General features: G+C 38.2%; 1 protein-coding gene and 1 long non-coding RNA gene across 4 annotated transcripts in view; one reads left to right on the top strand and one right to left on the bottom strand.

The window, feature by feature from the left end:
- Positions 1 to 19,585, bottom strand: part of SPATS2 (spermatogenesis associated serine rich 2) — a 143,040-nt gene that overhangs the window by 53,246 nt on the left and 70,209 nt on the right. For both annotated transcript variants that reach the window (XM_082741196.1, XM_082741197.1), the window contains exon 2: positions 18,284 to 18,555. In XM_082741196.1, coding sequence (XP_082597322.1) covers positions 18,284 to 18,308 — 25 coding nt within the window. In that variant the 5' untranslated portion in view covers positions 18,309 to 18,555. The remainder of the gene's footprint in view (positions 1 to 18,283; positions 18,556 to 19,585) is intronic.
- Positions 1 to 19,585, top strand: part of LOC309869704 — a 102,889-nt gene that overhangs the window by 63,189 nt on the left and 20,115 nt on the right. The window contains exon 5 of one of the 2 annotated variants that reach the window (XR_014314327.1): positions 17,776 to 17,901. The exons of the other annotated variant lie outside the window; for it this stretch is intronic. This is a non-coding gene — a long non-coding RNA (uncharacterized lncRNA). Of the gene's footprint in view, positions 1 to 17,775; positions 17,902 to 19,585 lie in introns of those variants that run through there. 2 annotated transcript variants of the gene reach the window in all.

Below are 19,585 nucleotides of genomic sequence, written 5' to 3'. Positions count from 1 at the left end.
AGTTTAAAAACGAAAGAATACTTCCTTCTCTGGGGTTTTGAAGATATTTTTCTAAATTATCCTTTATAAATGTTAATTGTTTTACCTCTCACATTTAGGTCTATAATCTAAACCTTAAATTGCTTTATGGGTATGAAGTAAAGGAAAAGAGTTATGTTTTTTTTTTCCATATGGATTTCTAAGGGAAAAAAGACCACCTTTTCCTCAAAGCTCTGCAGTACTACCTTTTCAGTAAATAAAATCTCCATATACAAATAGCTCTGTTTCTGGCCTCTATGTTTCATTTGTCTATATTTCCATCTTATGGTAATAACATATTGTCTTAATTACTGTAGCTTTATGATGTCTTGGTATCGAATTCAACAAGTTTTCGGTCCATGCTGTTAAGAATTCTTCAGCTAGGGGCACCTGGGTGGCTCAGTGGGTTAAGCCTCTGCCTTCGGCTCAGGTCATGATCCCAGGGTCCTGGGATCGAGCCCCACATCGGGCTCTCTGCTCAGCCAGGAGCCTGCTTCCCCACTCTCTCTGCCTGCCTCTCTGCCTACTTGTGATCTCAATCTCTCTCTCTCTATCTCTGTTAAATAAATAAATAAAATCTTTAAAAAAAAAAAAGAATTCTTCAGCTATTCTTGGCCCTTTGCATTATCATATGATTATCAATGATTTCAGAATCATTTTGTCAAATTTCACAAGAAAATAACATTAGTGGTGGTGGGGGGGGGGTGCCTGGCTGTTCAGTCAGAAGAGCATGCAACTCTTGATCTTGGGGTTGATTTTATAAGGATTGCATTAAATCTATAAATCCATTTCAAGAACAGTTATTTTCAAAATATTGGGTCTTTTGATCCATGAATATGGTATACCCTTTAAGTGTTCTTTCATTTCTTCCAATGCTGCTTTGTCATTTTTAATAGTGTTTTTACATACCTTTCATTTAATTTATTTCTTATATTATACTTTCGGTACAATTGTAAATGGCTTGTGCTTTTAAATTTCATTTCCTAATGACTTATGCTTGAATAAGTAGGTGTGATTGATTGTTGTAGAGTGATTTTAGTGACATTGTTAAAATCACTAATTCTAATAGTTTACATTTTGGGGGCTTCCTAAGTAGGGTACCTACAAAAATCATAGAGCAAACATCAGTATAATGGTGAATGCTAAGACCTTTTCCTTTAGGACGAGAAAACAAGACCAAAATGTTTGCTTCATTACTTTTTTTCCTCCCAAACTTACTGAGAAATAATTGACAAATATAATTATATAAATTTAAAATGTACAATGTAATGAGCTCATATACATATCTACTGTTGGAATAAAGACCAAGACTAAAACAATTAACACATTCATCACCTCACATAGTTAATTCTCCTGCTTCATTACTTCTAGACAACTGATCTAACAACTACAATAAAGCAAGGAAAAGGGAAGAATATCATAAATATTGGAATCCCACTACTCAAAAATCATTTTATTTCCTCTCTTCTACATTTTTTGGGGGATTTAATTTTCTGGGTTTTTTTGCCCTAACTTCCTTAGAACTTCGCTCACTGGTTCGTAACCTATCTTCTTTTTCTCTATATACATTTAAAGCTTAAGAGCTTTAAAAACCCCTCTAAACATGGTTTCAGCTGCACATCGTAAGTTCTTATGTATAAATTTCTATTATTGTTCTATTTAAAATATTTTCTAATTGACATTTTGATTTTTTTAATCCAACTGTTAGTTAGACATATATTCTTAATACCCCAATATTTGGAGTTTTTCTAATTGACTTTTGGATAACTAGCTAAATGCACTGCAGTCAAATAATAATCTATATGATTTTAATTCTCTAAAAATGGTGGAAATTTGCTTTATGGCCCAGCAAATGGTTAATTTTTGAAAATGTTCTAGATGTACTTAAGTAATAAACAAGAGGCACCTGGGTGGCTCAGTGGGTTAAAGCCTCTGACTTCAGTTTGGGTCGTGATCCCAGGGTCCTGGGATCGAGCCCCACGTCGAGCTCTCTGCTCAGGGGGAAGCCTGCTTCCCCTTCCCTCTCTCTCTGCCTGCCTCTCTGCCTACTTGTGATCTCTGTCTGTCAAATAAATAAATAAATGAATCTTAAAAAAAAGAAGAAGAAGTAATAAACAGGTGTCTGGGTGGCTCAGTCAGTTGGGTGTCCAACTCGATCTCAGTTCAGGTCTTGATCTCAGAGTCCTGAGTTCAAGGCCTACACTGGGTGGCTGGGCACGGATCTACTTAAAAAAAAAAAAAAAGAAGTAATAAACATATATATACTTAATTGTTAGATATACTGTTCTAATTATGACAATTATATCACACTTGCTAGTCACGTCATTCAAATATCTTATATCTTTATTAATTCATCTGATTCTTTTACCAGTTATGGAGAGACCTGTATTAAAATCTCCTACTATAGGGGCACCTGGGTGGCCCAGTGGGTTAAAGCCTCTGGGTTAAAGCCTGAGCCGAAGCCTTTGCCTTCAGCTCAGGTCATGATCCCAGGGTCCTTGGATCGAGCCCCACATCAGGCTCTCTGCTTAGCAGGGAGCCTGCTTCCTCTTCTCTCTCTGCCTGCCTCTCTACCAAGTTGTGATCTCTATGTGTCAAATAAATAAAACCTTAAAAAAAAATCTCCTACTATAATTATGTATTTCTCTCCCTTTAATTCTGTAAATCTTTGTTTTAAATCTGCTATTAGAGGGGTACTTGGGTTGCTCAGTCAGTTTAGTGTCTGCCTTTGGCTAGGGTCTTGATCCCAGAGTCCTGGGATCAAGCCCCGCTTTGCACTCCCTGCTCCACAGTGTTCACTTCTCCCTCCCCCTCTGCCCCTACCCCAACTTATGCACTCCCTCTCTCTCAAATAAACAATTTTTAAAAATCTAAATGTCATTAAAATTTTTTGCTAAATTAAATGGTTTATCATTTTGAAATGCCCCTCTTTTATCCCTAATCATGTTTGTTTTTTTTTAAGATTTTATTTATTTATTTGACAGAGAGAGAGATCACAAGTAGGCAGAGAGGGAGAGACAGAGAAGCAGGCTCCCCACTGAGCAGAAAGCCCGATGTGGGGCTCGATCCCAGGACCCCGAGATCATGACCTGAGCTGAAGGCAGAGGCTTAACCCACTGAGCCACCCAGGGGCCCCCCTAAATCATGCTTTTTTGCTTAAAGTCTACTTTGGCTGAATATTAATATATCCACATTCAGAACAGTTTTCTTTTGTTTAGTCTCTAATTTTTTTTTTTCTGGTAAAAAAAAAAAGCAAATTACAGCATAAAACTTACCATCTTAACTATTTCTAAGTGTATGTAGTTCAACAGTGTTAAATATGTTCATATTATTATAAAACTACTCTCCAGAACTTTTTCATCTTACAAAACTAAAAATCTGTATCTATTAAACTCCCCATATCCCATTATACCCCATAACCCCCAACTCCTAACAATCACCATTCTACTTTCTGTGACTTGGACTACTGAAGATACTTTCTATAAGTGGAATCATGTATTTGTATTTTTATGACTGGCTTATTTCACTTAGTATAATGGTTCTTAAGGTTTATCAATGTTGCAGCACATAGTGACTATTCTTTTTTTTTTTTTAGATTTTATTTATTTATTTGACAGGCATAGATCACAAGTAGGCAGAGAGGCTGGCAGAGAGAGAGGAGAAAGCAGGCTCCCCACTGAGCAGATCACCTGATGCAGGGCTCAATCCCAGGACCCTGGGTTCATGACCTGAGCTGAAGGCAGAGGCTTTAACCCACTGAGCCACCCAGGCACCCTCATAGTGACTATTCTTTTAACACCTTCCCTGGAGATTATGACATCTATTTTTGACTTGCAAAATTCTAGTATTAATTGGCAGTTTTACCCCTCTTCCTTGATAAAGCAAGGGAGTTTATGCCCCTCCTAATTTTTATTTAAGATATTATTTATTTATTTGCCAGAGAGAGAGAGCAAGAGAGCATGAGAGAGTACAAGCAGGGAGAGTGGCAGACAGAGGGAGAAGCAGGCTCCTTGCTGAGCAAGGAGCCCAATGTGGGATTGAGTCCCAGGACACTGGAATCATGACCTAAGCTGAAGACAGCTGCTTAACCAACTGAGCCACGCAGGTGTCCCTGCCCCTCCTAATTTATAGGCCATGACTACCATGTATATTAATTCTCTATGTGTTTTTTAAAAGTCATTTATTTGAAAAATAATGAGTCGGGGGAGGGGCAGAGGGAGAGAATCTTCAAGTAGACTTGCCACTCAGCAGGGAGCCCCATAGGACATGGGGCTTGATCTCACAGACCATCAGATCACGACCTGAGCTGAAACCAAGAGTTGGACACTCACTCAACTAAGCTACCCAGGTGCCCCGATCATTCTCTATGTGTGTGTATGTGTGTGTTTATGAAACATGTATTTTAAATTATTTGTGTATTTTTACAAGAAAGAGAGCACACAAAAGCAAGAGAAGGGACAGAGGGAGAAGGAGACTCCTTTTGAGCAGGGGGTCCTACGCAGGACTTGATCCCAGGACCCTGGGATCATGACCTGAGCCGAAAGCAGATGTTTAACTGACTGAGGCACCCAGGCTTAGTTTAAAAACTCTCCCTGTGTTTCTAAATCCTAATAAAACATTCTTGGGGTGCCTGGGTGGCTCAGACGGTTGGGCATCTGCCTTTGGCTGGGGTTATGATCTCCAGGTCCTGGGATCGAGCCCCACATCGGGCTCCTGGCTGGCTCATCGGGGAGCCTGTTTCTCCCTCTCCCTCTCTCTGTCTCTCTCTCAAATGAATAAATAAAACCTTTTTTAAAAGGTTTTTTGTTTTATACAGTCAATATTCATTGAGACCTGACTATGTATTTGTGGTTTGCACTGTTATTCATGCATTCTTGCATCTCCAATCTTCCAACTGGGTCATCTTTCTTCCATATTCAGAATACCTTTAGGATTTTTTCAGTGGGGTTCCAATGGTGATGACTTCTTTTTGGTTTTGTTTTTGTGTTTTGCTGTTTTTTAAAACTGTGCTTATTTTGCTTCATTCTAGAATGATATTTTCACTGTATATGATGCGTGTAGAATTGCAAACTGACAGTTATTTTTATTCAGACCTTTAAAGATATCCTCCCAATGTCCTTTGACTTCTATTGTTTCTGTAGAGAAGTTAGCTCTAGGTCTGACTTAGATCCTTTCAAAATTGTTTGTAAAGATTTTATTTAGTTACCTGACAGAGAGAGCACAAACAGGGGGAAGGGCAGAAGGAGAGGGAGAGGTCGGCTCTCCTCTGACCAGGAAGTCCAATGCGAGGCTCCATCTCAGGCCCCAGGATCATGACCTGAGCCAAAGGCAGACGCTTAACCAACTGAGCCACCCAGAAACCCTCAAAATTGTATATTTTCCTCCTCTGCCTGCTTTTAAGATTTTCTGTCTTTGTTTCCTAGAAATTTTACTATGATGTTCCTAAGTGTGTATTTCTTTATATTTATTCTGCTTGTGATTTGTAGCACTTTTTGAATCTGTGGCTTGACAGTTTTCATGAATTTTGGAAAGTTATCAATAATATTTCCTCAAATACTCTTCCTTATTCTTTTTCCTCTGGAGTTCCCATTACACATATGACATACCTAATCTCTGTTGCCTCTAAGTCTTTCACCTCCTCTTCTATGTTTCCTAATCTTTTGAATTTCCATGCATGACTTAGGTCCTTCTAACTTATAATGCAGTTCAGATTGTTCTCAGATACAATCAGTTTTCATTTTATTTTCTTTAAAAATTTTATTTTATCTTATTTAAAAGATTTTATTTATTTGACAGAGACCACAAGTAGGCAGAGAGGCAGGCAGAGAGAGGAAGGGGAGCAGGCTCCCTGCCGAGCAGAGAGCACGATGTGGGGCTCGATCCCAGGACCCCAAGATCATGACCTGAGCTGAAGGCAGAGGTTTTAACCCACTGAGCCACCCAGATGCCCCTAAAATTTTTATTTTTTTATTTGAAAGAGAGCGAGAGAGCACAGGCAGGGGGAGCAGCAGGCAGAGGGAGAGGGAGAAACAGACCCCCAGCTGAGCAGGGAGACCAATGTGAGAGTCCATTTCAGGACCCCAGGATCACTGCCCAAGCCAAAGGCAGATACTTAACCAACTGAGCCACCTAGGCACCCCCTGTTTTTAAAACCATACACTGTGGGGTGCCTGGGTAGCTTAGTCGGTTAAGCAGCTGCCTTCGGCTCAGGTCATGATCACAGAGTCCTGGGATTGAGCCCCACATTGGGCTCCCTGCTCAGGAGAGAGTCTGCTTCTCCCTCACCCTCTGTCTACACTCTGCCTACTTATGCTATCTGTCAAATAAATAAATAAAATCTTAAAAAAAAAAAAAAACCCCATACATTGAGTTCATAGTTTCAAATACTGTATTTTTCAGGTCTAAAATATGCATTACAAAATAGTTTGCCAGTTATCTGTTGAATTTCCCCAAGTTGTCTTTATTTCCTTGAATCTCTTAAGAATAGTTATTTTATTTTTGTATTTTTATTTTTTGAAGAATAGTTATTTTAAATCTGATAACTCTAATATTTAGATCTCCTGTGTATTTGTTCTATTGTCTAATGGTTCTTGTTCCATATTCTTACTGTTTCATCCCCTCATGTTTCTGATTTTTTTGTGTGCGTGTGTACTAAACGACCCATTTAAAAAACTGATAATGAAAGTAATCTGTGAGGATTTTCAGAGAGGATCTGTTTACTTGTACCAGGGTATCTATATTACCTCAAAACAATTTCAGGTGTTGAAATAATTTGAAACTAAGTTGCAATTCCTACAAAGGTAAGTCTATTTCCACTCATCTTTACTACTAGGACTCAGTCTCTCTTGGGGTCCTATGCCAGAGTAAGGGGGTGGTTACTAGTCCCCCCTCACACCCCAGAAGGCCCTGAACATCAATCACTGTTCTCTTGGCTCCAGGAATTTGTCACCATTCAGCTTTTCAACTGCTCTATCCCATATGTTTCACCCAAGTAATTGCCTGTCTATGTTATTCTCCCTTCAAAATGTTTACTTTCCCTATCTTTGGTCTAATGGATTCTTGCATGCACCAAATAAACCCTTCTGGACTAATTTTGGAAAATACATGTTTGAAAAATGTGTTTTTTGTTTTTGTTTTTGTAGTAAGCTCATAAATGAGCAATGTTAAGAAACAACTTAAATTGCTTCTAAGAATAACCTATTTTTTTTAGTTGCCCAGGGTAGAAAGATAAGCCACATTTAGTTACTTGTTTCCCACCTTTATATTAGATATTTTAGATATATTAGATATTTTACTCTTAAAAGGATAGAAAAAAGAGAGAAATGTGGCCAATTACTCCCAGTTACGTTTTGTAGAACAGTCAGCTAGAGCCTAAAATAAAATGTTCTTTTCGTTGAATTTCTAAAAAGAGATGACATTAAAAAAGTATATTAAGAGTAAATGACTTTCAACAAAAAGAATGTGGCTGAGAACAATGAACCTTTTAGGGCCAAAGACTCGCTTTGGTTCTGTATTAGTTTCCCATGGCTGTTATAACAAATGAATCCAAACTTCGTGGCTCAAACAATAGAAATGTTTTCTGTCATAGTTCTAAAGCTTAGAAGGCCAAACCAGTTTCACTGGGCTGAAATCAAGGTAAAGGCAAGGCCACACACCCTCTGAAAGCTCTAGAGGAGAATGTGTTCCTTGCCTTTTCCAATTGCTGGCAGGTGTCGGCATTCCTTGGCTTGCCCTATCACCCCAGCCTCTGCCCTCATAGTTGTAATGCCCTCTCTTCTATCTGAAATCTCCTTCGGCCTCCCCCATGTAAGGATACGTGTGACTGCCATTTAGGACTCACCTGGATTATCCAGGATAAGCTCCCCATCTGAAGATTGTGACAGATGTAGCTACACCTGCGGTGAACATATAGCATTATATATAGTTTTCTAATCACTATGTTGTACACCTGAAACTAATGTAACAATGTGTATCAACTATACTTCAATTTAAAAAATTAATTAAAAAACAACTGAGGGGCACCTGGGTGGCTCGGTGGGTTAAAGCCTCTGCCTTCGCTTCAGGTCATGATCCCAGGGTCTTGGGATCGAGCCCCACATCAAGCTCTCTGCTCAGCAGGAGCCGGCTTCCTCCGCTCTCTCTGCCTGCCTCTCTGCCTACTGTGATTTCTGTCTGTCAAATAAATAAAATCTTTTTAAAAAAATGAAATATTTTTAAAACTATAAACTAACATAATTTGTTTCTAGACAATCTACAGTGTATCAAAGTGACAAGCTAGTTGTTAGAAAGACACACAAGAATAAAACTCAGTTCTTATAACAGACTCAAGAGTCTAATAGGCCAAGAGAAACAGGCATACAGTGCATGTTTATAGGTATCACAGATGAGGCGGGAGGCACAAAGAATAGAGGTCAGTTCTAACAGTTATCAACGTTCCTTTAAATTTAAAAATTCTATGATTTTATAAAAACAGTTTGTAGGAGCGCCTGGGTGGCTCAGTGGGCTAAGCCTCTGCCTTCAGCTCAGGTCATGATCTCAGGGTCCTGGGATGGAGCCCCTCACCAGGCTCTCTGCTCACCAGGGAGCCTGCTTCTTCCCCTCCCCCGCCCCACCCCACCTCTCTGCCTACTTGTGATCTCTTTCTCTGTCAAATAAATAAATAAAATCTTTAAAAAAATTTTTAAATAGGGGCGCCTAGGTGGCTCAGTCGGTTATGTGGCTGCCTTCGGCTCAGGTCATGATCCCAGGATTCTGGGATCAAGCCCCACATCGGGCTCTCTGTTCAGCAGGGAGCTTGCTTCCTTCCCCACCTCTCTCTCTCTCTCTGCCTGCCTCTCTGCCTACTTGTGTTCTTTATCTGCTTTTTAAAAATTTAAAAATAAAAACAGGTTGTAGCTCTTTAAAAGGAAGTCCTCATATCCATTAGGATAGCTATTTAAAAAAGCAAACAAACAGAAAACAAGTGTTGGAGAAGATGTAAACAAACTAGAACCCTGTGTACTGCTGGTGGTAATACAAAATGGTACACCTGCTACCAAAAACAAAATGGCAGTTCCTCACGAAATCAAACAGAATCACCATTAATCCAGAAATTCCACTTCTGGCTCTAAACCCAAAAGAAGCGAGAGCAGGGATTTTAAAAGCTATCTGTACAGCCATGTTCACAGCTGTATTATTTACAATAGTCAGAGAATGGAAACAGCCCAAGTGTCCAAGATAAATAAATAAAATGTGGTAATATATACAATGGAATATTATTCAGCTTTAAAAAGGAAGGAAATTCTGACACATGCTAACAACACGGATTAACTCTGAACACATTATCCTTAGTACAATAAGCCAGTCATAAAAGGACAAATATTGTATGATTCCACTTGTATGAGTTATCAAGAGTAGTCAAATTCACAGAAACAGAAAACAGGAAGTAGGATGGTAGTTCCCAGGGATTAGGATAAGGGAGAGTGGGGAGTTACTGTATAGAGGTTTTCAGTTTTGTGAAATAAAAAAAAAAGTTGGGGAGGACAGAGGAAAGGAAGAGAGAAACATTTAGGTAGAGCTACATAAAGCAAAAAGCAGTGAAGCAATGAAGCTGTAGCACAGTACTGAGATAGAGAAACTGTTCATGCATGATCAACTATAAAATTTCAGACAGCTGTTTTAATGTTTCAGAGGTTTAAATATCAAATGTGAAAGTATTTTGTAGCTGAATAGTTTCACAAGTGGGTAAAGAGGAAGAGAAAGAACTAAAGCGCAAAATGAAGTCAACAAAATAAGTACAATACTTGTAAACTTGCTCTTATCATTGTAACTTGATAAATATGGTTAGACACTGACAGGCAAACACAGTTTTTATATCTAGAAAAATATTAGCTAACCTGACTGTTGAAAAGAGTCTTTAAGTACCATCTCCAGAGATAGATTAAAACAAAAAAAAGATTTTTTTAAAATTTCCACAGTGATTCTGAGATATAGTCAAGTTTGAGAGAAGGAGATTACCTGACCAAAATCAGGGCTCCTAAAATTTTAAAAATTACATTCATTTGGTCTCATCCTTCTCTAGTCTCCAAAGACTTTGTAGGGAGAAAATCAGATCATTACTAATCTGTGAGAATCAGAACTAAACCTATTCCTAACCTTGGATTACTCCCAGAGTTGGTTTTCTTTTATCTAGTGTTGAATTCAGACATCAGTTAGGAAAAGGTAAAAAGTTATATGTAATTATGCCACTATAAATTCGTATCATGAAACTAACAGGTTCCCAGATATCTGCTCTGGGTTCGTTAAAAAGTTCTCTTATTTGGGGCGCCTGGGTGGCTCAGTGGGTTAAGCTGCTGCCTTCGGCTCAGGTCATGATCTCAGGGTCCTGGGATCGAGTCCCGCATAGGGCTCTCTGCTTGGCAGGGAGCCTGCTTCTCTCTCTCTCTCTCTGCCTCTCTGCCTGCTTGTGGTCTTTCTCTGTCAAACAAATAAATAAAATCTAAAAAAAATAGTAATAAAAAGTTCTCTTATTTGATTTTCAACATTTGGGTGCCCAACAAACAATTCAAGTAATCCAAGGGTAAGGCCCACAAAAGATTTTTGTCAGAAGCATTTCTTACATAATTAACTAGTAAGCCACATGAACCAGTAGGCTACTTAATGTCTAAAGACCTGTCTCCTGTTGCCACTATTTAATTCAGAGCTATTCAAACCACCAGGTATAAAGAACTAGTTGTTGATCTTACTGTTTTAATTTCTAATCTTTGAGGACTAGTGCTTTTATAAAATAATAAAACTAGGCTTAAGGTGGGAAGAGGTTGAGCAAGTCCTCTCCTTAAAACACAAATATTAAACTGAATAAAATTGTGGAAAACAGCTGTTTCAGGGCTCTGGAAATCAATCAAAGGCCACAACAAACTACTGAGAAACTGCTAGAGCCTTAAGTAAAAACAATGCAGTCTCTACCCTTCTAGACTAGGACTGCTCCCACTCATATCTCCAGCTCTGTGGAGGATAACAGCTTTACCAGGGCGGGGATTGCCAAAGCAGGCTAACTCGAGAGGACGAAGTTTTGCCCTAAAGTAGGCTAAAGTAGAGAACTCAGAAATCTTTTTTTTAAAAACCTGCTGCTTTGCCAGTCTGAAGTTGGAGTCTTGGTTCAGTGTGGTAAACAAACAGGAAATTTAACAGGGAAATCCTGGAAATGAAAGAACCATATAGAAAAGTAGATTAGTTCTCTACACATCCCTAGCTAAATGAGAAACCATGCCCATGCAGAGGGCAACCCAGGAAGCCAGTGGAAATTAAAAGTGAAAACAAAGTTAAGAACTGCCTGAAAGTATAGATTGCTCTAGGCAGTACTGACATTTTAAAAATGTTTATTCTTCTGATCCATAAGCATGGAATGCTCTTCCATCTTTTTGTGTCTTCTTCAGTTTCTTTCATAAGTGTTCTGTGGTTCCTCGAGTACAGATCCTTTACCTCTTTGGTTAGGCTTATTCCCAGGTATCTTATGGTTCTTGGTGTTATAGTAAGTGGAAGCAATTCTCTAATTTCCCTTTCTGTATTTTCACTGTTAGTGTGTAAGAAAACAACTGATTTCTGTGCATTGATTTTGTATCCTGCCACATTACTGAATTGCTGTATGAGTTCTAGTAGTTTGGGGGTGGAGTCTTTTGGGTTTTCCATATAAAGTATCATGTCATCTGTAAAGAAAGAGAGTTTTGACTTCTTCTTTGACAATCTGAAATGCCATCCCGGTCAAAATTCCACTGGCATCTTTCAAAGAGCTGGAACAAACAATCCTAAAATTTGTATGGGACGAGAAGAGACCCAAATTGCTAAGGAAATGTTGAAAAAGAAAAACAAAACTGGAGGTATCATGTTGCCTGATTTCAAGCTTTACTACAAAGCTGTGATCACCAAGACAGCATGGTACTGGCACAAAAACAGACACACAGACCAGTGGAACAGAGTAGAGAGCCCAGATATGGACCTTCAACTCTATGGTCAACTAATCTTCAACAAAGCAGGAAAAAAGACAGTCTCTTAATAAATGGTGCTGGGAAAATTGGACAGCCATGTGTAGAAGAATGAAACTTGGCCATTCTCTTACACCATACACAAAGATAAACTCGAAGTGGATAAAAGACCTTCAACGTGAGGCAGGAATCTATCAAAATCCTAGGGGAGAACGTAGGCAGTAACCTCTTCAACATCAGCCACAACCACTTCTTTCAAGATATGTCTTCAAAAGCAAAGGAAACAAAAGCAAAAATGAACTTTTGGGACTTCATCAAGATCAAAAGCTTCTGCACAGCAAAGGAAACAGTTAACAAAACAAAGAGGCAACCACAGAATGGGAGAAGATATTCGCAAATGACAGTACAGACAAAGGGCTGATATCCAAGATCTATAAAGACCTCCTCAAACTCAACACACACAAAACAGATAATCACATCAAAAAAATGGGCAGAAGACATCAACAGACATTTCTCCAAAGAAGACATACAAAGAGCTAATGGACACATGAAAAATATTCATCATCATTAGCCATCAGGAAAATTCAAATCAAAACCACATTGAGAAATCACCTTACACCAGTTAGAATGGCCAAAATTAACAAGACAGTAAACAAAAAGTGTTGGAAAGGATGTGAAGAAAGGGAAACCCTAATACATTGTTGGTGGGAATGCAAGTTGGTACAGTCACTTTGGAAAAGTGTGGAGATTCCTTAAGAAATTAAAAATAGAGCTACCCTATGACCTTGCAATTGCACTACAGGGTATTTACCCCAAAGATACAAATGTAGTGAAAAGAAGGGCCATATGTACCCCAAAGTTCATATCAGCAATGGCCACAGTCACCAAACTATGGAAAGAGCCAAGATGCTCTTCAACAGATGAATGGATAAGAAGATATGGTCCACATATACAATGGAGTATTATGCCTCCATCAGAAAGGATGAATACCCAACTTTATATCAACATGGATGGGACTGGAAGAGATTATGCTGAGTGAAATAAGTCAATCAAGAGAGTCCATTATCATATGGTTTCACTTACTTGTGGAGCATAAGGAATAACACAGAGTACATTGGGAGATGGAGAGGAGAAAAGAGTTGGGGGAAATTGGAGGGGGAGACAAACCATGAGAGAGTGTGGACCCTGAGAAACAAACTGAGGGTTTTGGAGGGAAGGGGGTGGGGGGTACATGCCTGGTGGTGAGTATTATGGAGGGCACATATTGCATGGAGCCCAGGGTGTGATGTGTAAACAATGAATTTTGGAACACTGAAAAAAAATTAAATTAAATTAAATTTTTAAAAAAGAAAGAAAGAAAAGAACTGCCTGAACTTTGAATGTCCTCCTCAACCCACATGGTTCAATCAGCAGAGGATAAATGCTTATGCATTTGAGATATTTAGCAAAAGCTCAGTCCAAATCATTGGCTGACTAATAAACATTGCAGACACAGGGACAATCCCTAAAAGCAAAAATAAAAAATTAAGATTAAAATTAAAAAACTGTGCAGATATATTTGTGATGTACACATGGGACAGGTAGAGTGGCAGATGCCTCAGTTTATGTCCAGGCTAATTATTATTTTTTTAATTAACATATAATGTATTATTTGCCCCAGGGATACAGGTCTGTGAATCATCACGCTTCCACATTTCACAGCACTCACCATAGCACATACCCTCCAACAATGTCCATCACCCAACCACCCTATCCCTACCCTCCCCAACCCCCAGCAGTTTTGTGAGATTAAGAGTCTCTTATGGTTTGTCTTCCTCCTGATCCCATCTTGTTTCATTTTTTCCTTCCCCCTTCCCCCACAATCCCCAGCCCTGCCTTCTCAAATTCCTCATATCAGAGATCATTGATAATTGTCTTTCTCTGACTGACTTATTTCACTTAGCATAATACCCTCTAGTTCCATCCATGGTTGCAAATGCAAGATTTCATTTCTTTTGATGGCTGATTATTTTTAAAATACCCTCAAGAAGATAAATTAAGAATGAGGAGTTAATATATTACCTTAATTATCCACTTAGAAAAAAAGCCAAGAAAGAAAGATTCATACATAGGAAAACCACCAATCAATAGAAACTGATACTGAAAGGGTCCACAAGTTGGTGGACTTAACCAACAAAAACTTCAAAACAACTAATAAAAATATATTCAAGGAATTTAAGGAAAACATAGTCATACTGACTTGACAAATACACAATCTCAACAGAGAAACAGAAACTATAAGATAAAACTAAAAAGAAATTCTAATTAAAAATATAATACCCAAATGAAAAATTCACCAGTTAGACTTAATAGCAAATTTGAGATAGCAGAAGAAAAAAAATCAGTGAACTTGAAAATCAATCAAGAGGAATTAGACAACCTAAATAAAGGAAGAACACTATGAAAAAACAGTTTGCAGAAAAAAGAAAAATGGGGTGCCTGAGTGGCTCAGTCATTGAGCGTCTGCCTTCAGCCCAGGTCATGATCCCAGGGTCCTGGAATGGAGCCCCGAATCAGGCTCCCTGCTCAATGCAAACCCTGCTTCTCCATCTCCCTCTTCCTCTGCCCCTGCTCTCCCTGTTTGTGTTCCCTTTTTCATTGTGTCTTTCTCTGTCAAATAAATAAAATCTTGAAAAAATGAGAGAGAGGCGCCCCTCTTATAGGTATTAAGTCAGTAGCTTGTGCCGAGTTAAAGATGCATACTGCAATCCTAGAGCAACCACTAATAAAATAACTATTTAAGAAACAGCTTTGGGGCGCCTGGGTGGCTCAGAGGGTTAAGCTTCTGCCTTCAGCTTGGGTCATGATTTCAGGGTCCTGGGATCGAGCCCTGCATCAGGCTCTCTGCTCAGCGGGGAGCCTGCTTCTCCCTCTCTCTGCCTACTTGTGATTTCTGTCAAATAAATAAATAAAATCTTAAAAAAAAAAAAAAGAAATAGCTATAAAAGGAAGGAAGGGAGGAAGGAAGGAAGGGCAGGCTTTAAAAAAAATTAGAGGAATAGGGGCGCCTATTCAGTGGCTCAGTCAGTTAAACATCCACCTTTGGCTCAGGTCATGATCCCAGAGTCCTGGGATCAAGCCCTGTATCAGGCTCCTTGCTCAGCGGGGATCCTGCTTCTCCCTCTCCCTCTGCCCTTCCTCCCTCCCCGGCCTGTGCTTTCTCTCTCTCTCAAATGAATAAAAAAAAATCTTTTTTAAAAATCAGAGGAATTAATACACTAAGAAGAATAAAATTATATAAATGTAAGTATATACTAAAAATACATTAAAAAGAAGGCAATAAAACAGTAGCAGAGGAACAAAAAATAAGATGTAGAGAACAGCAAATAGCAGGGATAAACCCAATCATGCTAATAAATACATTAAATGTTGAATGGAAAGGGTATAAAAACGATAATTTCTGAAAATAGTAAGTATAAGAGTTAGAACTACTATATTAATATCAGAAAAATTAAAATTTCAAAGATATATTTCCAGAGACAAGGAATATTTCATAAGAAAATCAATCTATCAAGATAAAAATTATAAATGTATATACTTAATAAGAGTACCCAAATATGTAAATTAAAAACTGACAAAACAGAAACGAAAAATACATAATTCAACAATTGTAGCTGAATATTCAATACTTTTCTCTTAGTAAAGGACAAAACAATTAAACAGAAAGTTAGGATATAGATGACTTACATCATGATCACCCAGCTTGATCTAACATATATAGAACACTCTCCCAACAATAGATCAATACACATTCTTTTCAAGCATACATGTAACCTTCCAGGATAAATCATATACCAGAAAAATACATCACAAGAACAGAAAACTACAGACTGATATCCCTCATGAATGTAAGTTTTAAAATTTTGTACCAAAATATTAGCAATGACCAAATAGGATTTACTTATTTTATTCATAAGAGACAGAAAGAGAGAGAAAGAGAGAGGCAGAGGCAGAGGGAGAAGAAGGCTCCCCGCAGAGCAAGGAGCCCAATGTGGGACTTGATCCCAGGACCCTGGGATCAGGACCTGAACCAAAGGCAAACACTTAACCGCCTGAGCCACCCATGTGCCCCCCAAATGGGATTTATCCCAGGAATGCAGAATTGTTTATCCCCTTTAAAATTAATTTTCTATATTAATAAAGGACAAAATCACATGATTATATTAATAGACCAGGGTTTCCTCAGCAGTATTGACTTTTGGATCAGGCAATTCTTTGCTGTGGAGGGCTGTCGTGTGCACTGCAGATGTGTAGAGCACCTGGGGCTAGACCCACTAGACACCAGTAGCACCTTGCCCCACCAAGTTGGGACCTCCACAAATGTCTCCAGACATTGGCAAATATTCCCAAAGGGGCAAAATCATCCCTGTTTGAGGAGGACTGAAATAAATGCAGAAAAAACATGTGACAAAAATCCCAACACCCCAGTCATGTAAAAATTCAGCAAAACAGGAATAGAAAGGAACTTCCTCAAACTGATAAAGGGCATCTATGAAAACCCTACAACGAACATCGTACTTAACAGTGAGAGACTAAATGCTTCTCTCCACACTTTTATAAGTACTTTGTACTTTTTTTGTTCAACTACATTATACATATAGCTTTATCTCAGCGAAAGTCCTAACAACAAATAAACTTTCTTTTGTTTCCAACTACATGTAAATCCAGACTATGTTCAATCAAAATTTGTTAGCACTTAATGCCTATGATATGGTCAAAATTTCAAATTCATTTTATATAAAGTAATTAAATACCAATTACAAAAAGCAAAGAATCCTTCTTACAGCTCTGGCAATACAGACACAAAGACTCTAGTTTTAACAAGGTTGAAGCATTCTGCTGAAGTCAACCTTTTAATGAAAAATTAAGTGCTAAACTTCTTAGATGAAATTGTTTTATCTTAAAGTCTGGAGTCCTATTTTTACTATAGTATTTCTCATTTCTGGAGGAAAACAGATAATGTTTCGAATGTAACTGGGAAGAAAGCAAACTGAATCACGAGGATTAAGAAAAAACAAACTTTGGTTATAAAAACTTTTTAGTTGATAATCTCATTCTATAAAATAGTTCTTTAGTAATAATAATCACTCCTTAGAACTCAGATTCCGTTTATACATATTTAAGATACAATGAGTACAGTAACTACATACTTTCAAAACCACAAGCAGCTCTGTCTGGTATGTTATTTTCTTAAAATGGGGTTTGTGAGTTACCAAGTCACAATTAAGTTTAAAAGCATTTCCCTTCATATTAACACATGACACCTGGATCTACACCAGGGTTTTGAATTAAAGAACATTAACTTTAAATTGAAAACTAAATTCAATGAAGGGGAAAAAAAGCCAGGATAGCTCTGGTCATTCTTTTTTTTTTTTTTTTAAAGATTTTATTTATTTATTTGACAGACAAATCACAAGGAAGCAGAGAGGCAGGCAGAGAGAGAGACAGGGAAGCAGGCTCCCTGCTGAGCAGAGAGCCCGATGTGGGGCTCTATTTCAGGACCCTGAGATAATGACCTGAGCTGAAGGCAGAGGCTTAACCCACTGAGCCACCCAGGTGCCCCGCTCTGGTCATTCTTTTAACAAATATATTCCAGTTATGTATAATAGTTCAAGTGCTACTGCTTAATTTGTCCCTTTGCATTTTTGCAGCTATCTAAAAAAGGTGAAAAAGTGATTTTATAATCTTTATTGTCTTTGCCCTTCTTGAAACTATTCTTGGTATTTCTTAATTCCTTGTATCTTATATTTCACTTTAGACAAGAAGCTAGAGTAATAATCCCGGAAGGAAAGCTAAAGAAGGAATTGAAAACTGGAAACATTTACTCTTACTTCATTTCCTGTCTCCAATGAAAAAAACATCAACTCACAGGCTATAAAATATCCTGCAGTAAGTTATCTCCCACCATGCCCCCAACATATGTTCACACCCCAGAGAGTGTATTTTCTGGATGCAGTTGGCTTTCCTGTAAATATATTGTAATTTAGTACGTTTATAAAAGGAGAAAAGCAACTGTTATATGAATTAGCTCCCAAAGTAGTAACACACAAAACTACAATCTAATATCCACAACATAGATAAAGTTGTGAATGTTCTAAAATTAACTGCAGTCGAGACAAAGAGATAAATTATACCTATCAGTAGTACCACACTGGGTAAGGGAAAATGTAACTGTTCAAAACACATTAAAGAGAACCTTTTAAAAATATACAGATCATTATTTCACAACTATGCTTTTAACAATTTATGCCCACATGTAATCTTACCCTTCTGGTTTTGTTTCCTAGACATTGTGGTTTCTTTCTTTGATCTCAAAAACTACAGATGGAAGTATCCTTGTGCCTTGTCTGGGTTCTGACTGTAGTTATCTCTGATTTAAAAGTAGGCAACGGAAGTCTGCAGTTGGAGGTGATCGATACCAAATCGTGGTTATCGGAGATTCTGCTCACTAGCTGTTGATCTCCTTTCCTTCTCTTCTATGAAATTCTTGTCAGGAAATATCATTGCAGATATTCATGTCGCTTTCCCCAGGGAGATTCTGGAGGGAAAACACACAAATACATTCACTATTATAGTAACAGCTATCTGGATAAAATTCCTAACAGATACCCACAGGTTTTACTTTGTGTTTTTTCTAAACAAAACTAGCTCTTAAAACAAAAGTTCTCTAGAAAGAATGTAGTCATAAAAAACAATATTTTGCTCCATAAGAAACTTTAATCTTAGGGAAAGAGACCTAACCAAGAAAACTCTGAACTATGCAGAACAAACGGCCAGTTACCAGAGGGGAGGTTGGTGGGAGATGGATGAAATAGAGGATGGGGATTAAGGAGGGCACTTGTGATCAGCACCGTGTGTGGTATGAAACTGCTGCGTCACTCTATCATACATCTGAAACTAATGTGACAGGGTATGTTAACTATACTGTAGTTAAAAGAAAAAGAAACTTTATGGGCGCCTGGGTGGCTCAGTGGGTTAAGCCTCTGCCTTCGGCTCAGGTCATGGTCTCAGGGTCCTGGGATCAAGGCCACAACCAGCTCTGTGCTCAGTGGGGAGCTTGCTTCCCCCCCACTCTCTGCCTGTGTCTCTGCCTACTTGTGATCCTCTCTGTTAAATAAATAAATGAAATGTTAAAAAAAAAAAAAGAAACTTTAATCTTAAAATCAGACCATCTTCTTAGTGCAGAAAGAAGTTGTCTTACTCTTATCTTTTGTATCTATCTCAAAAATCTTACTACCGCTTATCACTCCCTAATAAGATCTTTCTTACCACCTGCCCTTCCTGCCCAAATCAAGGGTCTTTTTTCTGCCTCTAGGATTTCCTGTATCTAACCTCGCTTCATGTTTTCCAGCTCAAATACACTGCAAGAAAACTAGGGAAGGGGGGTGGGTGAATGGGGAAAGCACAAAGGAATTTTAATAAGAAAAACTGGAAACAGCAAAATTTCAATTAGTCAATAGTGCAGGAAGCAAGTTGTAAAGATACAAATGCCATTTTTTCCTATATATTACTGAACTTTAAAAAATACATGACCAAGATTTCTAGGTAAAGAAAGAATGATCAAAGGA

Source organism: Mustela nivalis, assembly GCF_964662115.1.
Source record: "Mustela nivalis genome assembly, chromosome: 7".
In the NCBI taxonomy this organism is placed as follows: Eukaryota; Metazoa; Chordata; class Mammalia; order Carnivora; family Mustelidae; genus Mustela; species Mustela nivalis.
This window is presented reverse-complemented; position numbering and strand designations above follow the sequence as displayed.